Genomic DNA, 13,080 nt, shown 5'->3' on the forward strand with positions numbered 1-13,080 from the left:
GCCCTGTCCTGGGGGAACCTGGCAGCCCTGTCCCGGTCGAGCAGCGCAGCCGCCCGGAGACTCCGGCGGGATGGGCGAGGCCGAGGACTTCGCCCGCTGCCCCTCTGGGCGCTTTCCGCTCCTGCACAGCCCGCACAGCGGCCAAAGGGTGCATTCCGGCGGGGAAGTCCCAGCCGTGCTCCTGCCCTGCCTCCCCGCGGACTCTCCCGCCGGGGCCCCCGCGCTCCTGGGACCACCCCGGGCTCCGCCCGCCGGGCTGGGCCGCGGCTCCGAGGGTCGGCGGCAGCCCCCGCACACCAGCGGCCTCCCCGGCCTGGGCTGGCACAGACGCGGCCTGTGGGTGCCCGTCCTGCAGACAGCACCGGGACAGAGCCATCTCCCTCCTGCTCGGGCCGCCGGGCGGGAGCGGCCGCGGTCCCGGTCCGGTTCGGGAGCCCCCAGAGCGGGGTTGCGGGCAGCCCGGAGCCCGGAGCTCACAGACACGCTTGTGCAGAGGAGGAAGCGGCGAGGTAAGTCGGCTTCAACACTTTCAGCCCTAGAAATGAAACTCACCACGATGTTTTTGAAAGTGAATGAACTTTCTCCGTAGCAGGAATGAAGGGAAAGTTAGTCCAAAACATTCTGCAGCAGATACATTTAAACCTGTTACACTGTCTGCAGTAGGGAAAAACAAACAAAGAAAAAGCAAGATCTGCTTTAGCCCGAGGAGCTCTTCCTCCTGCCCTGCACAGTCAGGCCTGACAGCATTCGGTGGCAACATGAAGGGTTAACATCTTGACAAAGCCCCATTGCTCTGCTACATTATGTGCTGGCTGTACTGTGAACATCTCTGGGAGAGGGCCATGATTTCCATCTGCCAGAGAGAATATTCTTGTTCCTCCTCTCTCAACAGAACAGGGAGTAAGTGTTTCAGGCACTCTCCTTTTTGTTTCACTCTCCTTTTTGTTTCAGGATCAGTTTAGAAGAAATGGGGTAGGATAGTGCTCATGAAGAGGGACCACTGAAAGAAGAGAGTGGATGTGAATCAATGTGGCAAAAAGAATTGTGCATTAAAACTAGTATTTTATTCCATTAAAACTAGTGTTTTAATCTATTCAATCAAAACATGTGTGCTAGAATTATATTAAATCAGACTGACTTAATTTTTGACCTCTGCAGTTCAGAACTCAAAGGCACCAAGGTTTGTGAATCATCTACACCCTGACTGCCAAAGTCACTTCACTGTTATGGCCAGGACACTGCTGACTGACTTCACTCCCAGCTCTCTTTGCAAGACAAAAATTCTCTCAGGTGTTGTTCTGCCAGTCCTGTTCCATTTGAAGTAAAACGTCAACAAAATGCAAAGAAAACTGCTGCAGCATTTAGAAGAGTTGGCCACAAAACTATAGTTCCCTACTGGGACAGAGTGTCTTTTCCAGATTATCAGGTCCCAGGCCCATATTCTGTCAACCCCCCCACAAAGTGGTGCTCCTGGATCAATAAAGTCCTGTGGCCCACCAGTTCTGCAGGTTAAACACAGGTATTGCAAAACCATAACCCTCTTTCTCTCAACCAAAACAAGTAAAAACCTCCCTACCTTTGCACCTCTGCTGCTGCAGCACAAGAAGCTGGTAAACCTTTTTCTTCAAGAAAGAATCCTTTAATAGACTTCACCTGCAAAAAAAACCTGACACATCCCCATCTCCAGCTGGGAACAATTTCAAGTTTTCCATGTGAGGAGAATCAGCTGTGTGAACTTTAGGCTCAGAAATATCCCCAGCATCTTTTTTTTTTTTTCTTTACAGAACAAATTGTTATCCACGGTTGGTTGTTCATTCACAAGTTTTGGGGTTTGTACATCCCCAAACAAGTTTATTACAAGTTTTCCTAAGGAAAGTCAGAGAGTTATGCTTCTTCTAATCTGTTTCCCAAGAGTAAAGGAACATACTTTTGCAAACGAATGTGTATAAAATTGAAATTGTGCATGGAAATTTTTTAACATTTAGCAGCAATTTACTCCTAATTTTGTTACAGAGGATTCAATGTATTTCAGGAGAATTCTTGCTTATCTCTCTCAGCTGGGCAGTGCTGGAAGAGATAAGTGTAGCGGACTCTGGATAAGCTGCTGTCTCTAGAATGCAGGACAACAGCTTAGACTGAAGTCATGGGCCAGGGAGAAATATTATTTACAGTCAAAGAACACCCCACTTCACTAATTGTTTAGACCAAATGAAATGGTTTCAGGGGAAGGGAGCAGGAGAAATCCTTCAGGCTGGCCAGTACCTGCAACACACAAAAAATCTGGCATTGAGTCCCTGTGCCCAAACCAGTGCAACACAGAGCTAAACCTGTGGTACTTCCAGGGCTCACAGGCTTCACTGAAAGTAAAAAATTTGCCATTCTTACTCAGCCTAAGGAGCTGGTGGCATTAGATTGTAACTGTATTTAGAGTACTCTTGCAGGATCTAGGTTTGGTAGCAAGGCAGAAAGGCACAGATGAACAGATTTTGCCTTTCCCTGTGTTTGGAGACACATGCAAATTCAGCAGTTATCACATTAAGGATAGCTGGAAATGAGTTTTTTACACATTTGTTTTGTGGAGACACTCTCTGGCAGAATGTGCAGTGAGCATACTCATCATTTCCATTGTGAATTGCCTTGTGTGTGTGATATCACTGTCACAGACTCACAGGGGAGTTTTTGAAATTGTTGTTGTTCTTAAATTCTTGCCTCTTAGAGGTGGATAGAGAGAGACTACAAGCAATGCAAAAGTTTCTGCCTCTTCTGGGTTTGGCAAATACTTGAAAATATTCATCTGTCTTAGGAACCAGAAGCAAATCAAAATCAAACTACACAATTTCGGATAGTACATTTGACTGCTGCATAGACTGACTAAAAGAATAATAAGACTAAATAACAATAATAATAAATAATGAATTAATAAATAATAATAATAATAATGTTTACCTGTTTATTGCCATTGTTGTTAACTTTTTGGGTAGTGCAAATGGGTAAAGCATAGCATTGTCACCTGAAAATGACTGACATTTTAGAGGTAGTAATGCTTACATTTTAATTAGTATCTTTGGGTTTTTTCCTAGGGTAAACCACTGGATTTTTGTCAGAAATTCAGCAAGAGTGACTGTCAGTAAAGATGTCATATTTAATGAAAGGATTTAAATGTCACAGTTCTGTGATGTGCAAAGTAGCAGGAAGCCTGTTTAAAGCACACACGTTAAAGAACACATTCGGCATCAACGAACAATTCAAAATCTCACGTGCATCATCCCAGCTGAGCTCAGAAAAGACAGACTCTTATAATTACATCATCGTGGGGGCTGGCTCAGCAGGCTGCGTGCTGGCCAACAGGCTGACAGAGGACCCGCACAGCACCGTGCTGCTGCTGGAAGCCGGCCCTAAGGACACTCTGCTGGGCAGCACAAGGCTGCTGTGGAAGATCCACATGCCTGCTGCCTTAACGTACAACCTGTGTGATGAGAAGTACAACTGGTACTACCACACGGCCCCGCAGAGGCACATGGACAGCAGGGTGATGTACTGGCCCCGGGGCAGGGTGTGGGGCGGCTCCTCGTCCCTCAATGCCATGGTCTACATCCGCGGGCACGCCGAGGATTACAACCGCTGGAGCAGGGAGGGGGCCCTGGGCTGGGACTACGAGCACTGCCTGCCCTATTTCAAGAAGGCACAGACACACGAACTGGGGCCGGATCAGTACAGAGGAGGGAATGGCCCCCTGCACGTGTCAAGAGGGAAAACAAACCATCCTCTCCATCAGGCTTTCCTGGAGGCTGCCCAGCAAGCCGGGTATCCCTTCACAGATGACATGAACGGGTACCAGCAGGAAGGCTTTGGCTGGATGGACATGACTATACACAAAGGTAAACCAGAAAGGGTCCTCGAGTAATGTCTATTTCTGACCCAGAAATAATGTTGAAATGTGGACAGATAATCTACACTGAATGCCATTTGAATGTTTAGGTTACTGCCCAGCTATGGCACTCTGTATTTACACCCTGTTCATCTCTTGTTTGCTATCAATGTACTGTGCACTTCATTGCAAGTTGCATTGGTAGAAAAGTCCTGATTCACAGTTAATTATGTCATTGTGAAATTTGTTGTGTTAAAATAATATCTTTAATTATTATATCAAATCACATTTGCTTTGAACTCTATAAACTCTATGAAGACTTTCCCTCTGTAGGCATCCTGGTGGTTATTGGCCAAAATCTGAAGCGTACTGAGCATGACTGTTTTGATGTTTAATGTAAATATACATTGTAGGTCAAAGATGGAGCACAGCTAGTGCTTATCTTCGCCCAGCCATATCACGCCCAAATTTGTCAGTTGCAGAGAAGACACTTGTAACAAAAATCTTGTTCCAAGGAACAAAATGCATTGGTATTGAGTATGTGAAAAATGGGCAAAGGAAAAAGGTAAGAGATTTTCAATTTTAAGTATGAGAGGTATGAATCAAAGCTAAATTATATATTTTTTTAAAGAAAAAGTCTATTAAAAATGGCACTTTACTGAGCAAAATGTTCTCTTTTTTCTAGAGGTTATGTTGTTTCTTACACTATATGATTCCTTGCCAGTTATTTTGCAGTACATTATATATTCCAGTTGTATTGATTTAGAGATTAACTTCATCATCACTTTTCCATCTGCCAGTGCTGAGGGGACAGGCCATAACTTGATGTTCCACAGAGTGTTGTGTAAGACTGGAGCCTATGGTGCAACCATGCCCTGTCCCAGCACATTGACCAGAGTGCTGCAATGGGGATGTTTCTGAAAAACAGTTCTGGCAGAGGAAAATCTGTAAAAGCCAGATGCTGAAATCTGAATTGCTCAAGGGATAGATGACAAATCTTGCCTTATGGTTGGCTGTGGAATGAATATGTCTCCGTTTCAGTCCAACTCCCACTGAAAATGTGATTGTGTGGAAGGAAGCTTGAATTGTTATTACAAATTTCTGGATAATGGGCTCATTTTATGCCTCTTTCAATCCATTGAACTTTGTAAGACCCACACCATCCTCACTTCCCTTAACAGCTGATTATGGATTAGTCTGTAACCAGGATATTGCCTAAAAGGGGTTTAAAAGGGGTATGCTAATAACTAAGATATTTGGTCAGAAAGGACTATAAAACAATTACAAAATGTAATAATAATATCTAGAGGGAGCTGAGTACAGATCTGGGTGGTTTGAGTTCAGTAAACCTTCTAAAACTCAGCAGCCAAGTTCTGTGACTGAGCACCTGCCAGAAGTTAAAATGCAGTATAAATAATCTGTTCTTTGATTTTCTAAAGCACAGATCAAATCTGTTGCTTTCTAAGTGGATTGCAAATGATAATCATTTTACCAATATGAAACAAAAGTTGCAGAACCTTTAACTGATTTCATAAGCTATTAAATTTCTGCAAAAACAGTACTTCTAATTGCTGTTCTTGTGCCATTATCAAGTTCAATTTTGTTGAAGAAAGTCTTGAAAACCCAATTACACATGATCAAAGACTTTCTGAGTACTGGACCATTTAATTGCAAAATTCTTCAATTGCTATGAATTTTCATACATACTAACATATGCATGAATTCTACATAGTGAATAATATATGTTTATATCATGTATTGTAAAAAATACATCTTCAAAGTATTTCCCTTCCTTCTTTTCCCCTCCCCTCCCTCCCCCAGCATCAAAACTGCAGGATTAGTATCTGCTTTTACTTTCTGGAAAATTTTATACCTGTCAGGATGGAAGAACTAATAATTTTATTGCGTTATGACCGTCAAGATGAAGCAATTGACTACATTAAAATGTTTTTCTTTTTACAGTCTATTTTAGATATAATCTCTTTTACATCAGTCATCAGCAAAATGAAAAGATCATCAAACCTGATTCAAAAGTTATTCAGAATGTATTCACCAGCCAATGATTTGTTATTTGTCTAACACTGAAGTCCTAGAGATCTCCCAGGACTCCAGTAAAAGTAGGAAAGGTAGACTGAACATTCCTGGAGTTTTTAAGTTCAGAATCAAGCAGAAAAGTATATTTCTACTTCATATTTAATATAAAGGATGAAAATGTTTTAATGTATTATAGACTAACTCAAACAAAAGTGTATCAGTCACTTTTTCCTCTTAGCATGTTAGCTGAGACATTATGAAAAACTGTGTGTGGGCCAGGAGTAACTACAGTGCTGACTTTGCAGGGGGTTTAGACTGAGCAAGCACCATCTGAATGCTGCTCTGGTACCAGTTCTGTGTGTATCATAGAAAATGTAAACAAGTTAAATAAGCTTGTATAACATGCAAAATACAGCTCTAAGTATTGATTCAACGGGCTCTGATACAGTGTTTATTAGTCTTAACATGCTAACCATTGCCCAGAGCAAAGCAGTAACAAATAGAAGGTAACAGGACTGGCCATCTGTTGGCCATATTGGATGAATAGTATCAAAATGCTTTTTATTATTATTACACTTGGATGTTACTGTAGCAACATTTTGCCATCTTTCTGTATAGCTGAGGTGTCATTCAAAAAGTACAAGGTTCGAAGTTAATATGCATTAATCTGTTAAAAGTCAAAGGCAGAGGAATAATTTAGCAGCCTGTGTCATGACCAGCTCAGGGCTCAGACCAAACCATTTGATAAAAAAACTGTTAGCAAAACAAAATTCAATCTATGCCTGCTACTATTTTAACAGTAGTGCTTTAGTGACTGGTGGGGGGGAGGCCTTTTGAGGACTACCATGAGCTAAGAAATCAAAGCTTAGCCTTGGTTGAATTTAAAAAAAAAAGCTCTTAAGAATTTTTGAGCTACCATGTCTGTGAATTCCAAATCTTCCTTAGGAGTTCCAGTTTTAATTTATAAAGGGTTACTGAAAATGGCAGAGAAGCTTAGCTGCCTGATCCGAGTGCCACAGGTACTATTCCCTGGCAAGGACAGGAGCTGAATGTTTCTGTGCCATACAGTTTGAATGGATTGTAAAGATGGGAATAAATACAGCAATGATCAAAGCAAAAGCTTGATTACTTCTCTCTGTGGAAAATTCTGACAAGACAGGAATACATTGAAATGAGGAAAATGTGAGGGAAGGGTGTCTAATCTGGATCAGAACAGCATATTCAAACAGCAGCCCCTGATGTTGCTTGCACTCAGCTCAGGCTTTATAATCTTAGGGCTTTTGTGCTCATTTCCTTTTAGGTTTTTGCCAATAAGGAAGTTATTTTAAGTGGAGGTGCCATAAATTCTCCCCAGCTGCTTATGTTGTCTGGAATTGGAAATGCAGATGATCTAAAAAAACTGGGGATCCCTGTTGTTTGCCATCTTCCTGGTAATTTTTTTTCTTTCTTTTGTCTTCCTATGGATGCAACAGAATGACCATTAAATTAAATTAATCATGAAACAGAATTTTCTTTATGTCAAGTTGTGTAGACCGAAACACATGTTGAAAACATGTTTGTAACAAATCAGTGGAAAGATGTATTGATTTTATACAAATCAGTGGAAACATGCATGGATTTTAGAACCAAGCAACAAACTCCTACTCTTTCTTCACCATATCTGACAATGAAAAATGCCTTTCTGAAGGCAAATTTCTATAGTTAAGCAGCACACTTGTCATTAAGAGTTTTGAATTAGTTTTGATCCTCTAAACATTGTGTAAATTCCCACTGTCATAAATATTCAAATATAGAAGAAATAACATGAACTTTTCCTTAAAGCTTAGGAAGTTAGCACAGTGTTTAGAACCAGTGGCAATTTTAGAACAACTGATATACCTGCTATTTAAATTTCTATTTTCATTCCAGTTATGTATGTAACTAGTATTGTTATTCTAGTTATATATGTAACTATTTTCATTCTAGTTCTGTTTATGTAAAACCTTATTCTGACACGAGCAAAAGGCTGATGTGACTCATGGCCTTGGTCTGTGTCACCACTGCCCTTGTAAGAGCTTGGTTTAGTTCCCACTTAAGATGCTCTCTCTGCTTGAAACATGGTGGGTAATCTTTCTGTGTGAAATAACATTTTCTTCCCTCTCACTTTCTTCTCCCTCCCTCCCTTCTTTCTACCCCCTGCAGGAGTAGGCCAGAACCTGCAGGATCATTTAGAAGTGTATGTCCAGCAAAAGTGCACCAAACCTATTACTCTGTATAGTGCCCAAAAGCCACTGAACATGGTGAGGATTGGTCTCGAATGGCTTTGGAAATTTACAGGTATGAAGCAAAGTCTGCAATCATTCTACCACGGACTGATTTAGAATTATGACAGCCTTTTATCTGTGAGTTTTATAGGCTGGGAGCCTTAATATATAATCTTTTTCATGCTCTGAGAAATAACTGGAATTTGCAAATGGATTTGAACTACTTCTTTTCTTCTGTAGCAGAATATTTCAAAGCTTTTATATCTTAGGTAATGAAGGAGATTATTATTAACATTTCTATATCTAATGCAAATAAAAATTCTACATTTAAAAATCAGTGCTACTAAGAAAAGCTATTGAAAAAAAGATGGAGAAAATATTCTATTTTAAATCAGTGTGATGTCAATAAAAGTCTGTTATTGAACTGACTGCTGTATAACTGTCTCAAAAGAATTAGTTTGTTGCTCTGATCAGAATCCTTTTGCCCTGTAAGTAAATGTGAATTGGTTTTCCTTATAATGACACATGAATTTTACAGTACCTCAGTCATAAGTTGTACCTTACAAAGAATCAGTAAATATAATCCTTGATGGCAGTTAAATAGCTTGGTAAAAGTTAATCTCTACATCTGAATTTTAATCTCTACATGCTGAATTTTGTTATTATTTGGCAACTTATTCTGGGTATATGAGGCTTTTTACCATGCAAGTAAATATTGAGGGCCAACTTACAGTTTTAAACAGAAGTGAAAATAATATAAGGCACATTGCAGGGCTTTCATTTTTCCCTTCAGGGCAGGCACTGCAGATGGCTCTGCCTGTTCCATGTGACTGATGGGATAACTGGAGTGCACATCACAGAATGAGCAGTGCAGGAGCATCAGGATGTGCAGCCAGGTCCCTCCACACCTGTTAGGACCCAAATCTGCTTCTGGAGGTAGAGCCTTGGCCTGCCACTGAGATAGCTGTAACATCCCATTCTCAGATCAGTGGGATTTCCAAAGTTATGCATATTTACATTTATCCAGGAATTAAAAGGCAGATGAAAGTGGTGCACAGTGCCTAAACTACAAGCTGCTCATAATGGATTTGCATTCCTTGCAATAAACGCTGTACAAATCAATTATTCATGGTAGTGCATCTACAGGTTAAAAACAAGTGAACTTGTTGCTCTTTGGAGGTATTTTAATGGCATCTTCTCCCTCCTTTACACTCCCTAGGTGAGGGAGCCACTGCCCACCTGGAATCTGGGGGTTTCATCCGGAGTGAACCCGGGGTTCCTCACCCCGACATTCAGTTCCACTTTCTCCCTTCCCAGGTGATTGACCACGGTCGGGTTGCTTCCACTATGGAAGCTTACCAGGTGAGGCAAAGAGAACCTTCCAGTAAGACTTTGTAGCCATTAGCAAGGAGGTTTATGCTTCATTATAAATGTTGATAATTTGGCTATATACTGGAAAATATTTTGTTCAGTATAATATGAAATAGACTGCTTAACCTCCTTCAGAGGAGAAAACACAGCCTTGTTATTTGATATTGCCACCAAAATTATCTTGGCTTTTATCTCTGGGAAAGAAGGCAAGTATTGAATGAAGTATTCACTCTACTGAAGTGCCCTAGTGCTGTGGGTTAGGACACAATTTTGCAATGGAACAAAACTGTTCCTCTGCAGTTGAGACGAAGGTTTAAGTGAAAATGTATAGAAACACTCATTTATTCACTGGCAAAATCCAATCCCCTTTTTAGACTATCATCTTAATCCAACACTCTGAGTATTAATTCTGGGGAACTGTCACTCAATATACATGTTTTTCCTCACTAATCTCCTTCCTTCAGAGACAAAATAGTTTGGTCCAGTTGCTGATTATATTAGAGAGCTCTGATGCTACTAAATTGGAATGGTTGTATTTTAAATGCAAAGAACAGCTGTGAGTTGATGTGAAAGGCATATTTTCTCCCTGTAATGGAACTACATATTTACAAAATAATTCTATAAAATGGGGAAATGCTCAGTGGTATTTTCCACTATCAATGGTTAATGTTTATATTTGCTGAATTCGTAAAGTCTGTCTAAATTGCAAAAAAAAAAAAAAAAACAAACCCAAAAGCCATGCTGAATTTGGAAGTAGTGGAAGTAGACCTGATGGGTTGTGTTGGGTGTTGCAGGTCCACGTGGGACCCATGAGGAGCACAAGTGTGGGATGGCTGAAGCTGAAGAGTTCAGACCCAAAGGACCACCCCATCATTGAGCCCAACTACCTGTCAACAGGTAATTGCAGCCTCTCCTTGCTCTCTCAGCTTATTTCCTGCCTGTTTCAGGAGCTGATTTTTGTACCTACTCAACACCAGTTCAGAAGTGCTGGTTGGTACATTATTACTTATTTCCATTTATAAAAGTTAACTAGTATGAAAAGAGGTGATTTTACAAAGCACTGTGTAAGCTAGAAGGAATTTCCTGTTGGGGATGAAGTCAGAATTCTCAGAATCTGCTGTGTCTTGCTGTTTGTTTCATCACCACCTCTGCTTGTGAAGGAATTAATGTCTTTTGCTCCTTTGTGCTGAGAATATTTTCCTTTTCCTAGATAGTGGGCACAGCAAGATAAAGTGCAATTCCTCATAGTTCACATCTTCCATTTTGGGCTAGTTCAATATAAGCAACAGTTTTGTTCACAGTGAATGTAAATATCTGTGACTTTAAAAAATATTCTTCTTTATCATGGCTTTCAGCAACAAGTGAGAGACTTTTCTTCCAGCATTTTTTTCCACAATGCTGCTTTTGTCTGTTTTGCATTCTGTGTATACTGGTAAATTAAATGAGTACTTACAATTTTCTCATTTGCTCTCTCTACAGAAAGAGATATTTGGGAATTCCGCCAGTGTGTCAAGTTGACCAGAGAGATCTTTGCTCAGAAAGCTTTTGAAAAATTTCGCGGGCCTGAAATTCAACCAGGAGATCATGTTCAGTCTGACAAAGACATAGATGCTTTTGTAAGGCAGAAGGCTGACAGTGCTTATCACCCTTCCTGCACCTGTAAAATGGGTCAGCCTTCAGACAGCACTGCTGTAGTGGATCCCCAGACAAAAGTAATTGGGGTTGAAAATTTGAGAGTAGTTGATGCTTCCATAATGCCCAGTGTTGTCACTGGAAACTTGAATGCCCCAACTATCATGATAGCAGAGAAAGCTGCAGATATAATTAAGGGCCTGCCGTCACTTCAGGAGAAGAATGTTCCTGTATATAAGCCCAAGACCTTGGAAACACAGAGATAAATTAATATTCTCATCCTTCCGTATCATTTGCTATTTAGGCTTTCATCCACATGTTGGTATCTCATACTGAATATGCCAACATGATAAATATCATGCAAAACAATATATCCTATTAAAATAGCTATTAATGTTAATATTTTTTTTGTATTAGACTACCCACTAGTCTTTTTTAATCAGCTGGCTTAAGTTCCTTTTTTAGAATCATAGAATATGCTGAGTTTCATGGGACCAATCAGGATCATTAAGTCCAACTCCTGGCCCTGTGCAGAACACTCCAAAAATCACAAATTTAGTTAAATATGACATTTTGTGGTAAATGAAAATTTTCTGTTGAAAAGAAGCTGTTTCTAAATGCCAACAGCCAGAAATGCCATGTGACTGCATGAGGAATGGAAGAGATTACTGTGGGCCGTTCTGAAAATGATTATGTTATTTGAAGAATTTTAACTGCTATGAGGATTTTACCCAGGAAAACAGCTAGTCAGTAATCACCACATCCTGCAGAGAATTGTCAAGCAAATGTAAGCACTTATGCAATTTCAAATTCAAGAGCTGAATTAGTATCAGAATTCTTAGGAAAGGGAGGAACCTGCATGCGCTCAGAGTTTGTCAAACATGACAAACATTTCCTTTATGAAAGGAATGCACGGTTTACAAATCCCACTCAAATTTAGATTTCACTGAGCTCATCAGCCTCTAACTGTAGAGCATTCAGGGAGAAGACATACAGTGTATTTATCAGAACTTATTTTTCTAAAAATGCAGAGCTGGAGTTGAAATTTTTAAAAATCTACTGGAAAAATGATATTCCTCTTTGTTTTGATTTTGATTTTTTTTTTTTAACAAAGCACTTAGTAGAATTCTGCTCACAATTTAAGCTGATGTAGTTTTACCACTCTAGCAGTAAGAGATCTGCACTTTGTATAACATCCTTAAAGTGATTGGTCTTTGCTCAGATGATTGTTTGCAAAAGATATTTATCAATAAATATTCTGAATGGTGCCTTGATATCACTCAAATTTTATTTAGAAAAATTTCAACCAAACTATATTTAAAATGAAATGTTACTCAAAAGAACTGTATAAGGTCAGTTATTGATGATATGAGGTCTTTTTAAATTAGAAGGCAAATATCTTATTCAGTGAACCAATGCTATATTCTAGTTAGGATTTAAATCTATGCTTTTTTAATTTTCAGATGTGTAAGTTAAGATACTTGAGCTTCCATGGCTGTTTTTGGTGTCAAACTAACTTTCAGTACTGATTAAAAAAAACCCTAAAGAAACTGAACTCACTGAAGGAAATTTATTCCATTGATTATTTTGTATTTATTAATTATTCCAAAGTAACTTCTCACTAAGCAGATGTCAAATAATAAAGTCAAATTTTCTGTAGCCTAAGATTGCTCAGGACTTGTGGCAAAGAGAATAAACATCTTTTCAGCAAAAATTGGAATTTTACACAATTTTAACAGACTGTAGAAAACCTTGCTGAGTCAGATGTTGGCTGGAGGGACAACTGCAGATGTTTAAGGCAGATACTTGTACCTGCTGCTGCTCTGTCTAAGGCACTGACTGGAAGCTCTGCTGAAGGAAAGGACTTAATTCCTTAGAGCATCTGCATAAACACGAACAAAACCACTGAAGATGGACGATAACAGCAGTGAA

The 13,080-nt window shown here is 39.9% G+C and overlaps 1 protein-coding gene across 1 annotated transcript; it reads left to right on the forward strand.

Annotated features, from left to right (window-relative positions):
* Positions 1–246: 246 nt before the first annotated feature.
* Positions 247–12,422, forward strand: CHDH (choline dehydrogenase). The gene is made up of 8 exons (XM_071439773.1): positions 247–509; positions 3,081–3,878; positions 4,282–4,433; positions 7,203–7,332; positions 8,084–8,218; positions 9,365–9,507; positions 10,311–10,413; positions 10,996–12,422. Exons 2-8 carry the CDS (start codon positions 3,134–3,136, stop codon positions 11,412–11,414), a joined length of 1,827 nt encoding a protein of 608 aa, XP_071295874.1. The 5' UTR covers positions 247–509; positions 3,081–3,133; the 3' UTR covers positions 11,415–12,422.
* The last annotated feature ends 658 nt before the right edge of the window (positions 12,423–13,080 follow it).

The sequence above is a fragment of the Agelaius tricolor genome, unplaced genomic scaffold, assembly GCF_023055355.1.
Source record: "Agelaius tricolor isolate 1412-34295 unplaced genomic scaffold, bAgeTri1.0.p SCAF_14, whole genome shotgun sequence".
Taxonomy (NCBI): Eukaryota; Metazoa; Chordata; class Aves; order Passeriformes; family Icteridae; genus Agelaius; species Agelaius tricolor.

What these genes read in the sequence shown, in the direction of transcription:
- CHDH (XM_071439773.1), top strand. Translation starts at nt 3,134, where the DNA reads ATGTCATATTTAATGAAAGGATTTAAATGTCACAGTTCTGTGATGTGC. An exon ending in GGACATGACTATACACAAAG is followed by an intron (nt 3,879 to 4,281) that starts GTAAACCAGAAA and finishes TATACATTGTAG; the next exon opens with GTCAAAGATGGAGCACAGCT. An exon ending in TGTTGTTTGCCATCTTCCTG is followed by an intron (nt 7,333 to 8,083) that starts GTAATTTTTTTT and finishes TACCCCCTGCAG; the next exon opens with GAGTAGGCCAGAACCTGCAG.